Source organism: Mesoplodon mirus (genome assembly GCF_964341445.2).
Source record: "Mesoplodon mirus genome assembly, chromosome: 19".
Taxonomy (NCBI): Eukaryota; Metazoa; Chordata; class Mammalia; order Artiodactyla; family Ziphiidae; genus Mesoplodon; species Mesoplodon mirus.
The window spans coordinates 50,878,935-50,892,156 of NC_138995.1; the positions used below are offsets into that span (position 1 = coordinate 50,878,935).

The 13,222-nt window shown below is 34.4% G+C and overlaps 1 protein-coding gene across 6 annotated transcripts in view; it reads right to left on the reverse strand.

Moving 5' to 3' along the window:
• Positions 1–591: 591 nt before the first annotated feature.
• Positions 592–13,222, reverse strand: part of ZNF569 (zinc finger protein 569) — a 62,039-nt gene continuing 49,408 nt past the window's right edge. For 5 of the 6 annotated variants that reach the window (XM_082607049.1, XM_082607048.1, XM_082607051.1 and 2 more), the window contains 3 exons: positions 12,188–12,314; positions 11,784–11,876; positions 592–3,869 (listed from right to left, as the gene is read on the reverse strand). In XM_082607049.1, the coding sequence (XP_082463175.1) occupies positions 2,044–3,869; positions 11,784–11,876; positions 12,188–12,314 (2,046 nt within the window). In that variant the 3' untranslated portion in view covers positions 592–2,043. Of the gene's footprint in view, positions 3,870–11,760; positions 11,877–12,187; positions 12,315–13,222 lie in introns of all 6 variants that reach the window. The other variant, XM_082607052.1, reaches the window with a different exon arrangement.

Here is a 13,222-nt window from a genome sequence, read left to right on the forward strand (position 1 = left end):
ATACTTCTGATGTGTGTATCCTAATTAACATTATGAGGAGAGGTTAAGCAAAATATTATCTTAATTCAGGTTTGGTTTGTGTATTATTAAAGATATTTTCTATAAATGTTAGTATCTGATCAAAAATAAGAATCCATTTTAAAATTGTTTCTACAGGTCCAGGTATTCTCTATCCATTTGATTTTTTAAAAAATAAATGTATTTATTTTTTTGGCTGTGTTGGGTCTTCATTGCTGCATGCGGGCTTTCTCTAGTTGTGAGCAGGGGCTACTTTTTGTTGCAGTGCACGGGCTTCTCATTGAGGTGGCTTCTCTTGTTGCGGAGCACAGGCTCTAGGTACATGGGCTTCAGTAGTTGTGGCGCACAGGCTTAGTTGCTCCATGGCATGTGGGATCTTCCCAGATCAGGGATCGAACCCATGTCCCCTGTATTGGCAGGCAGATTCTTAGCCACTGCACCACCAGGGAAGTCCCTATCCATTTGATTCTTATTTTAGAGAAACAATAAAGACAGGCAAGAGAGAATAAAAAAACAAAACCCACAACATAATTTTGACAACCAGATTTGTTACTACTGTCATATTTGCTTTCATTCTTTTATTAAAGAAATATTACAGATAAATATAACAAGTGCCTTCACTTCTTAAAAGGTAACCAATGTCATATATGTATCCATGATCAATACACAGTACTGTTCTTTGCATTGTTTTATTAAATTTATAGAAATGTTATACCATGTTTCATTGTACATTTTGCTTTTTTCTGTCAATATTATGTGATCTATCCATGTAATGATATATCAAATTTGTATCTTTAAATATTGTGTTCTATCATACAAATAATCACATTGTATCAATCTATTCCTCTACTAATGGAAATGTATGGTCTTTTCAATTTAGAGTAATACAAACCATAATGCAGTGAGCATAAAGAGATGCATGAACTACATGCATCTCTGTGCATCTCTGTGCATATATGTGGGTGCCTCTGAAGCCAATACACCAAAGTAGAATTGAATATTCCACATTTATGTGTTTTTAAAGAAATCCTGTTACTCTAAAGTAGTAACTATAGTCTATTTTTTCATTACATAGAGTTTTGCTTTTTATATTCTAGTCTTCAATCTGGGTTTTAGTTTTGTATATGGTATAAAGAACTAACATTTTTTGTTCATATGAATCTTCCATTTATTGAATAGGCCATCCTTTTTCCAATGATTTCAATAGCACTATAATACACAAAATTCCCATGTCTTTCCTCCAGTCTTCAATTTGTTTCCACTGATTTATTCACTCATAAAGAACACACTGTTTAAATGCTACAAGCTTTGAATAAATAGCAATGATATCTAGTAGTCTATCTTCTCTTTTTTCATGTTTGTTTCAGCTATTTGTGGCCCTTTATATTCCCATATAAAATATTGAATCAGTTCATGAAATTCTTAAAATATAACTAACTGGTAAAAACTTTGAGTGGAAGTACTTTAAACTTAGTGATTTGTGAGAAAATTTATGTATTTTTTTACCATGTCAAGTCTTTTCAGAAAATGTTATTTTCTCAAAATTTCAAGTGTGACCTTTTGTGACCTTCAAAATGTTTTATAACTTTATATATATGTGTCTTGTAATTCATTATTGGTTATTCTCAGATATTTTATATCAAGATATTTTCTAATTAACTATTCTAGTATGAGAGGTTATTTTAAGAGTTTTTTTCTCCAATCTTCTTTTTCTTGGTTAAGAGATTGGCTAGGAGCTCAAGTATCATGCTGACATGCTGAAGAAAATATCTTATTTCAGGTTTTAAAGAGAATGCTGGATAAATATTATCATTAGATAAGATGTCTGCTGAAGATTTTTGACGATCAGCTTTCTCATTATACAATTTGTCACCTTGGTAAGAACTGTGTCACAAATGTGACTTCTTCAAACGGCTTTCCCACATTCAAGTTTTCTACTCTAGATCCAATAGTGTAATGTGCAAGGAGGTGCTAATTCCTTCCGAAGGCTTTTCCATATTCACAAGATTCATAGAGTTTCTATTCCTAATGAGTATGAATTCTCTGGTGTCTAACAAGGTGTGACTTTTGGCTGAAAGCCTTACCACACTCATTACAATGATAAGGCTTCTCACCTGTATGTTTTCTCATATGAAGTGTAAGAGATGAGATTTGAGAAAAGGCTTTTCCACATTTACTACAGTCGAAGGGTTTCTCACCTGTATGACCTCGTATATGTATAGTAAGGGAGGAACTTTGGGAGAAGGCTTTTCCACATTTATTACATTCATAAGGTTTCTCACCTGTATGACCTCTCATATGTACAATAAGGGAAGTTCTTTGAGAGAAAGCTTTTCCACATTCATTACATACATAGGGTTTCTCACCTGTATGACTTCTTATATGTAAATTAAGCAGTGAGCACTGAGAGAAAGCTTTCCCACACTTATCACATTCATAAGGCTTTTCCCCTGTGTGACTTCTCAGATGAAGAGTAAGGGAAGCAATTTGAGAGAAGGCTTTGCCACATTCATTACAATCATAAGGTTTCTCTCCAGTGTGAACTTTCTGATGTGTAATAAAGTTTTGCTTTTGGCTGAAGGCTTTACCACATTCATTACATTCATAGGGTTTCTCTCCAGAATGAATTTTTTCATGAGCAATGAGATTTGATTTCTGGCTAAAGGCTTTGCCACATTCCTTACATATATATGGTTTTTCTCCAGTGTGAATTCTCTGGTGTCTAACAAGATTTGACATCTGAATGAAAGCTTTCCCACATTCATTACATTCATAAGGTTTCTCTCTAGTATGAATCTTCTGGTGTGTAATGAAGTTCTTTTTGTGGCTGAAGGCTTTTCTACATTCCTTACATTCATAAGGTTTCTCACCAGTATGACTCCTCATATGTACAGTAAGGGCTGAGCTTTGAGAGAAGGATTTTCCACATTCATTACATTCATAAGGTTTCTCACCTGTATGAATTCTCACATGTATAATAAGCATGGAAAACTGAGAGAAGGCTTTTCCACATTTATCACATTTATAAGGTTTCTCTCCTGTATGACTTCTCATATGAAGAGCAAGAGATGCTATTCGAGGGAAGGCTTTACCACATTCATTGCATGCATAAGGTTTCTCCCCAGTATGAACTTTCTGATGTGCAATGAGGCTTTGCTTCTGGCTGAATGCTTTTCCACACTCATTACATTCATAAGGTTTCTCTCCAGTATGAATTTTTTCATGATCAATGAGATTTGATTTCTGGCTGAAGGATTTCCCACACTCCTTACATGCATAGGGTTTCTCTCCAGTATGGATTCTCTGATGTCTAATGAGATTTGACATTTTAATGAAAGCTTTCCCACATTCATTACATTCATAAGACTGCTCCCTACTGTGGATTTTATGATGTTTAATGAGTTTTTCCTTTTGGCTGAAGGCTTTTCTACATTTTTTACATTCATAGGGTTTCTCTCCAGTATGAATTCTCAGGTGTCTGATGAGGTCCAAAGTTTGATCAAAACCTTTTCCACAATGATTACACTTAAAGGGGGTTACTACAAGATGGTATAAGCTATTGCCAAATGATTTCATAGGTTCGTTATATTCACAATGTCCTTTTCTTATGAGGATTCTCTCATTATTATAATAGTTGAAATTATTATGTTCTAAACACTTTCCAAATAAGTCGTATTTATAGAGATTGTGACTGGAAGGAAAAAAGTCTGAGTTTGGAGAAAATGCATTTGCAAATTTCTTATGACATTCATTCACTTTTTCTTCAGTCAGTTTTTTTGTGAATTTATCTTCAAGTTGTGTCAAAAGTCTGTCCTGGATTTTCTGATGCTCATCCATCCCCCATATTTCTCCTAAAACAAATTTCAAATAAATATCACTTGTAAATTTTTCCAATATTATATCAAAAAAAATTTTTTTAATATACTAGTATGGGATTGATTCTTAGCTTATAGCCTAGTGTCCTATTAAGCAAATTCCAGGTACATATATCTCCTATTTCCTAAGCTTTAGGAAATTCCAGGAAAGGAAATATGAGTAGAGACAGATATTTATGAATATGAATAGCTTTGACTGCTTTTAAATGGGATCTGAAAAAAAAAGGTAAACTGTTGGATAAATAAGAGGGAGAATTCAGAATGTACAAATAAAGTAAGAAGAAATAGTGATAGAGAAAAAGACAAAAACAGGAAGCTAAAAAATCATAAAAGTACTTTACAGGACTCCATTTAAATAAACTTTTATAAACTGTTTGACATAATTTTCTGGAAAATATAAATTACTAAAACTGACTCTATAAGATGTAGAAAACAAATACCAATTTCCACAAAATAAACAGAAAAATATGAAAAGAAATAACCCAAAACAAAATAAATAGAAAAGGCCCAGAGATATTATCATGGGAATTTAAACAAACATCTAAGGGATAGCTGTCATGCTGTACAAAATATTATGAAAGAAAAAAGAATTCCCATTTTTTTGTGTGTGAGACAAACATAGTATTAACACCAACACCTGATAAAGATGACAACCAAAAAAGCAAACTATACACCAATTTCATTTTTGAATATCAATGCAAAAACTCTACATATCAAAATGACCCAGAAGAAAAAAAATGGGACCCAAAAGCACATTAAATACAAGACATATATATGTTGTTTTTTTCCAGGAATATAAGTATGTTTCAATATTAGAAAATCTATTACTATAAGTAAATACATTAATAGGTCAAAAGTGAAAAATCAAGTAATCGTCCCAAAGATATTAAAAAGATGATAAAATTCAACACCTATTTTCCATAAAAATCACTTTATAAAATGGGAACAGACAGACACTTATTTAACTTGAGAAAAAGCACAGTACAACTTAAACCCTGGCACTGTTCTTAATGGGAAAAATCCCAAAGCATTCACATTAAAGTCAGGAATAAGAAAAAGATAAGTACTATCACAACTATTATTACAGTACAGGGCAGTGTATTAAATAAGAGAAAGAAATGAGGTATAAAAACTTGGAAAGGAAAGGTAAAGTTAACATTATTTGTCAATACTAAAATTGTTAACTTGCAAAATCAATTCACCTGAAAAATTATAAAATGTAAAAAATTAAATTCACTATATATAGTAAATTAATATTCAGTTTCAGTAACCTTCATATATATGAACAACTATTTAGAAAATATAACAAAAGACTACACTTACAATGACAACAAAAATGAAAAATCTGGGAATAAATTTAATAAGAAATGTCTAAAAATTATAAGAAAACTTTAAAATGCACACACAGATTTGAACAAATGAAAGTGTTAGAGGTTGAATTGTGTGTTCCCCCTTTAAAAATATGTTTAAGCCCTAACCCCCAGTACCTCAGAACGTGAAGTTATTTGAAAATAAGGCCATTGCAGATGTAGTTAGTTAAGATGAGGTCATACTGGAGTAAGGTAAGCCCCTAATCTAATATGACTGGTGTTCTTATGAAAAGAATGCCACATGAAGAGACAGAACCCAGGGAGAACACTATGTGAAGATAAAGACACAAATTGGAGTTATGCTGCCACAAGCCAAAGAATGTCTGGGGATACCAGAAGCTGAAAGACACAAGGAATCTTCTCTTGTAGGTTTCAGAAGGAACATTGCCCTACTTACACCTTGATTGTGTATTTCTAGACTCTACTTCATTATGGCAGTTCTAGGAAACTAAGACAAAAGGTATATCACATTCCTGAAAAGAATATTCGATAGAAAAAATGGTAATTATTTGCAAGTTAACCTATCAACTTAAAGTGGCTTCAATAAAAATGTTTGAAAATGCAAGTAAATAATAGCTCAAGGGAAAATGATACTAGGGGTTGCCAGCAGAGAGGAAGACATGGGTAAGAGAAGAAAAATTACTTTTCAATATATATCTTATTATACTTTTAAAAATTTGTACTACAAGTATGTATTATATATTTTAAAAAGTGAATAAATAAAATTGTTCTGAACAATACAGTAATTAATAAAATGAGAACAAACAATAGGAAGGTAAAAATTGGATAAAAGAATCAGAATAGGGACTTCCCTGGTGGTCCAATGGGTAAGACTCCGCGCTCCCAATGCTGGGGGCCTGGGTTCGATCCCTGGTTGGGGAACTAGATCCTGCATGCATGTCACAATTAAGAGTCTGCATGTCACAACTAAGAAGTCCGTATGCTGCAACTAAGAGTCCATGTGCTGCAACGAAGATCCTGCATGCCGCAACTAAGACCCAGCGCAGCCAAAGTAAATAAATAAATAAATATTTTTAAAAAGAAGAATCGGAATATAAAACTGGAAGAGCCTGTGTAGCATGACTGAAAGGGAAAACAAAGAATGGAAAATTATGCTTAAATATGGCCTCATAAATACATGAATTTATCTCTGATCCTACACAAAACCACACTAAAATGAGATAAGGAAAGAAAAAGATATAAACTAACAAAGACAAAGACCACTCTTCCACCCTAGAGAAGATGGGAGATTACTCTCTTGAGAAATATAAGCAGAAAGGCTCTAGAGTCAAGGACACCAGGCAGAGAAATTCAGAGATAAGGAAGTGGCTCAAACGTAGAATAAATGAAAGTCTACATACCCAAAGGTGAGACATTCAGTCCCCAGTGGCTGCTTAGCTCTAAGATAGGAAAATGGAGATTTTTCTCCCTCTCTGCCAGACTGAGAATAAAGTAAAGGAAAAATTCTTGTGAAACTATAATGCAGGTAAAGTTAGAGATGTGGTTGCAGATTATAAATGTAGAAAAGAAGGCAGAATACTAAGCTTAAGCTATTGAGTCCCCTCAGTTCAGGGAAACAGAAAAGCTCAATTAAGCAACAGGTGTTGAGGGAGAAGGTAAGATCAGGTCTTTAAGTTACCATCCAAGCAGAAGTGTAAAAGAGTTCCAAGGGCAAGATCAAAATATCAAATGTGACAGAAAAGACTCCATGTTTTAAGATGGTGGAATGAAAAAGTATCTGATCTCTTTTCCTCTATACAAACAGGAATGAAAAGTCATTGATTCTTCAATGATTCTAGGTGGTGGCTGTAACCCCAATTATAATAAATGAGTTAGCATTGACAAATACAGTGAAGGGTGGAATAGGGAAAAAGGATTCTAAGAGAAGACAGCTCTTCATGCTGATCTTGGGCACGGCAAGCAGCTGACATTGTCAAAATGGATATCACACCTTGAAGAGCAGAATTAATTAACCCATGATTACAACGTGGAAATTTGGGAGTAGAGACTGATTACAGGAGACTTGACATCCCAAGGTATGTCAAGGAAGCCAGGACTGAATGAGGAAACACTGTGAAATACTGTCTTTTTAGGAAGCAGTCTGTTAGGGTGAGAGTGTAAGATTCAGAGTTATGAGAAGACTTGCAGCTGCAGTTCCTTTTTGGATGAGAAGAAATAAAACCTAAATATATTCACACAACCATGTAGAATAAAAGGCTTTAGTATGAAGAACAGATGCATTCCTATACATCAAGAGTTGGCAAACTTTTTCTTAAAGGTCAGATAGTAAATATTTTAGGCTTCGTGGGTCATATAGTCTTTGACACAACTATTCAACTTTGCCTCTGCAATGTGAAAGTATTAATAGTCAAGATGTAAATGAGTCATTGTGGCTATATTCCAGTAAAAGTTTATTTACAGAAACAAGTGGCTGGCCTACAGGTCATAGTTTGCAGATTCCTGCTCTAGATCAGAGAACTTTCCTTCCTTCCCTAACAATATCCTTCTTTAAAAATCAGGTCAAGGAGGAACTATCCTCACTCATAAATGAGAAGGTACTGGAATCAGATCTCTAGAAAAGTATAAGAGAAAAAAGAAAAGAAAAATGAGATAAAGAAAGCAGACAAAAAATTCAAGCTAAAACAACTGACACATAGTAAATGAAAATCTTGATTAAATGTATTGCCATGAATGAAAAACCTTAATGAAAATACCAACTATAAATGAGCTCAAAATAGAAATATAAATTCATGAGGAAGAAACAATGAGAAAACAAAAAGGGCTAAAAAAAATTAACTAGCAGAACCAAGAAAGAAAGAAAAGAGAAAAATAAAAACATCCAAAATAATGAACACCATGCAAGTGGGGGGGAAAAAGAGAGACAGATAGGCTACATAAAGACTTTTAGGGACTCCCCTGGTGGTCTAGTGGTTAAGACTTCGCCTTCCAGTGCAGGGGGTGTGGGTTTGATCCCTGTTCAGGGAGCTAAGATCCCTCATGCCTCAGGGCCAAAAAACCAAAAAACATAAAACAGAAGCAATACTGTAACAAATTCAATAAAGACTTTAAAAATGGTCATCAAAAAAAAACTTTAGGGCTTCCCTGGTGGCGCAGTGGCTGAGAATCTGCCTGCCAATGCAAGGTACATGGGTTCGAGCCCTGGTCTGGGAAGATCCCACATGCCGTGGAGCAACTAGGCCCGTGAGCCACAACTACTGAGCCTGCGCGTCTGGAGCCTGTGCTCCGCAACAAGAGAGGCCGCGACAGTGAGAGGCCTGCGCACCGTGATGAAGAGTGGCCCCCGCTCGCCGCAACTAGAGAAAGCCCTCGCACAGAAACAAAGACCCAACACAGCCAAAAATAAAAATAAATAAATAATTAATTAAGACCACATATTAAAAAATAAATAAATAATAAAATCTTTAAAAAAAAAACTTAAAAAAAATTTAAAGACTTTAAGTATTGAAATTACAGTAGGGTAACCTCATATTGCAAAATAAGATAGTGGATAAAGCAGAAATTCTGAAGCATCACTGGGCTTATAGGAAGTAGCATAAATCTCCAAGAACACTGCAATCCTCTCCAACAACCATGCCTGAGCACCACACACACAAAAAGTGAACAAAATAAAAACAAGTATTAGCCAAAACCAGAGAGAGAGCAGACCTGAAAGCAACCTGCAAGACAGATCTGTTTTGAGTACCTATGCAAAGCCTTGTTAACTAAAGTATAAGGCTCTTGGGCCATCAATAAAGAAGAGAAGCTCAACTAAGATTCCTACAAAAAGCCAGGACCTTCAAAGAATGTTCAACTGATCCTCACTTGGTAACGTCTCTTGGCACCCACCAGAAGCACATGCAAATCATCTTCAGAGGAAAGCAACCCCAATTTAGGACAACAGAATTAGCACAAATTAAGATTTTAAAAATTTAAATTTAGAATCAGCAATCATCAAGTATGTGAAGAACCAAAATACACTGAGTCCTCAAAAACAAGATATTTAAACCTGAGAACTTAAAATACTGGAACTGTCAGATACCGAATACAAAAGAGCTATGTACAGTATTTTTAAAGAAGCAAACGATAAAAACACAAAGCTGAAGAAACCACAGAAATTACTAGGAAGAATCAGGAAGATGTGGGAAGAGAAAAACACAGCAAAAACAAAAAACAAAAAGAAGAGGAATTTAAAAAAATACAAAATACTACTACTAAAATTTTTTTTCAAAGGTGGATGAGTTAAAAAGATGAATAAACATGATTGAAGAGAGAATTAGCAAACTGGAAGATATATCTGAAGTAATTACTGAGAAGGCGACACAGAGATACAAAGGAAGAAAATAGCAAAGGAAATTTAAAAATATGGAGAAAAAAAAGGTCTAGCATCTATCTAATATGAGTCTCAGTGGTAGAGTGTTAAGGCAATGAATGAGAGCCAATATTTGATGATGCTAGCTGAGAATGTTGCAATATTTACCGAAGACATAAATAAGAAGACAACACTATGAATAATTTTATACAAACAGATTTGAAAACACAGATGAAACAAATTGTTAAATATAACAGATGGCCCTGGAACATCAATATATGGTAACCTTCTTAAAATACAGAGGAAATTTAAATATTTATGACAATTACTTTGTTCAACTCTGTGAAAATTAATTTGAAAACCAGGATTAAAATGGATATCTTTCTGGAAAATTACAGCCTATTATCAAAAACTATTGCCAAGAGAGACAAAAACATCTATATAGAACAGTTATAAAAGGAACAATAGAGAAAAGCTGTCAAAGAAACTTCCCTCAAAAATCTGCAAGGTCCAAATAGTTCAACAGGTAAGATAAATAAAAATTTTACGGGAGTTTTATGCCAATGCTATATAAATGTTCTAGAACGTGAAGAAAAGCTTCTAAATTTTATTTATGAAACCAGTGTAACATTGACTTCAAAGCTTGACAGAGTTAGGATATTTAAATTCATAGCAAAAATGTAAGTATGATTCATTATTAAGAAATATGTAAATAATATTCACCCATACACACAAAAGGAAAAAGAATCATATGATAAATCTCCTGTAAGAAGAGGTTGTTATTTTAACTATGTGAACTTTAATGGTGGCAAAAAGTACTTTAAAGAGCAATGAGTGACCGGAAAAAAATACTAGAAAAACAAGAGAAACAGCTAATCACCTTAATATGTTAAGAATTCATATAAATTAAGAACTCAACAGAAAAAAGGGGACATAAAACACAAACTTCATAAAAAAGAAATATAGATAGATTTTAAACATATGATAAGATGCTTGCCTTCATTTATTTTTTTATTTTTTATTTTTTTTAAATGTACTTGGGATTTTTAGAGACCATTATTATTATTATTATTATTATTATTAATTATTTATTTATTATTTATTTTTGGCTGTGTTCGGTCTTCGTTTCTGTGCGAGGGCCTTCTCTAGTTGCGGCGAGCGGGGGCCACTCTTCATCACGATGCGCGGGCCTCTCACTATCGCGCCCTCTCGCTGCGGAGCACAGGCTCCAGATGCGCAGGCTCAGTAGCTGTGGCTCACGGGCCCAGTTGCTCCGCGGCATGTGGGATCCTCCCAGACCAGGGCCCGGACCCGTGTCCCCTGCATTGGCAGGCAGACTCTCAACCACTGCGCCACCAGGGAAGCCCCTTGCCTTCATTTATAATAAAGGAAATGCAAATTCAAACTATAGTAAGTTATTTTTCACTTATCAAACTGGCAAAGATTTAAGGAATGCTAATAGACTAAGTTGCAGAAATTGTCAGTAGAAGTATAAATTGTTATCTCCTTGAAGAGCAAAAAAAGACATCACAATATCTTTCAAATTAAAAATATATGTATGTATATGTATATATGTGTATGCATTATACATATGTATACACATGTATCACAAACACACAAGCACATGCATATATACATGACAAATGTAGCAGAAAATGGGAGATAACAGAAAAGCAGCACTGACTTTAAAACTTTTATTGAAGTAAAAGGATTGTAGCCATTACTGAAGTATGAGAGCAAAAGCTAAATTACAGTGGGAACTGTGACTACAGGTACAAAATATGATGCTAAAGCATTTACAATGGAAGGAAAAAGAGAAAATAGTAAAGGACTCTAAATGTCAACAAGTGTATTTAAACAACTTCAATTCTGTAAATATCTGAACATAAAAGGAAAGAAGCCTATGTAAAATGGTGGGCAGAAAGACTAAAATGATTACCAAAGCAAAGTTGGGAATGAATTAGGAAATGTTGCTGTCTAGCACACAGGTAAGAAAGCTAACTGGTCTTTTAGGTTCTGAGGAAAGAAGTTAAGAATATTATCTAGAAATGACATCTTACATATATAAAAATTTCACACCAATTGTCACTACAAAGTTCTATGGCCTTAAAAAAATAACTTTGAAGAACATTTCAGATGGATCAAAAACTTACAGATTAACAATTAAAGGGCCCTGGCCCCTCCTCACCTGTATGGCTCCTTCCCACTAACCTGGACAATGTCTCTTTGACACTTCTTCCTCCACCACCCATGGTTCTTCTTGCTCCAACTTGAAAATCACATCAGGTTTGGTGAATGGACATCCTGTCAAAGGGAAGTGACATAAGATTTGGGCATAAATACTAGGAACAATCATTCAAGAACTGAGGCTGGCCCAGGGAAACCAGGCTTTCTGAAGGACAAGAAAACTATGTTTTCTAGGGATACTGCCCCTTGAAACATAACCAAGGATGACATTTTGCTTTGAAAGCTGCAGCATGCACATGAATGTGAGCAAAGGCACCTAAAGGCCAAACTCAGGCTAACATTTAAAGCTTCCACACATTTCAGAAACACTGGGGGAAAAAAAGGTAATTTACTCCCAGAGTTTGAGTTATATAGGAAACTACTCTTACCCACAGTGATTAAGTTGTTATAGTTTTCTAGCATCACATTCCGGTACAGGTTCCTTTGAGCAGGATCCAACTGCTGCCACTCTTCCTCAGTGAAGTCAATAGCCACATCTTTGAATGTCACTGTTTCCTGTAACAACATATTCCCACTCAATCTGGAGTCATCCATCTTAGATGTAGTGGACAAAACATATTGAAACTTGTTCTGATAGTACACAAAGATAAGAGATTATAAAATAAATTTTACCTGTTTTTGTTATTGTCTGAAAGAAAAATATCATTTTAGCAACATCCTGTCAGTTTATGTTCATTCATTGACTTAGCAAGCACACATCTTTAATAACTACTGTGAGTTAAAGAGATCGTGGGTACTAATTTATACTGAGTGTAAAAACTGGGGGAATACAAAACTTTACTCACGTTCATTGGTCTGGGAACTCACTAGATCCCTGTGATCCGTTGGTACATGAAAAAATGAAAATAGGATTTGGATGGAAGCAGAAATGGGGAGAGAATGACTTTGAAGTATAGTAGGAACATCCAAACAGAGATATTCATTGATTTAGCAGTTGCACATATTGTTCATGAGATCAGAAGAAATCTAAATCGAAAATGAGGATTTATTGTTCATAAGCCTATAACAGGTGTCTGCAGCCACGAAAACTGGATATATTTTTGTTCAGAGTTCACATATACTGAAAAAAGAGTGCCACAAATAGAATCTTACAAACACCAACAGATATAGAAAAAAGATTAGTTAATGAAGTTTTTTTTAAATGGTCTGAACTTGAATTACAACCAGAACTGTGAGAAAACAGTACCAAGAAAGATTAAAGTGTCAGAAATGAGGGACTGGTAACAAATTTCTTCAAAGAAGTGTGATTTGAACATAGAAATCAAATGCACTTTTTCTAGTTAAAAACCAAAATGCCCCGAAAATATAAACATAAGAAAAAAATCTTCAACAGCACTGGAACAAAGGTAGCTGTCCATATTTCCTATACTTTGAGGAATTTCTATGAGAGATGGGGTAAGATA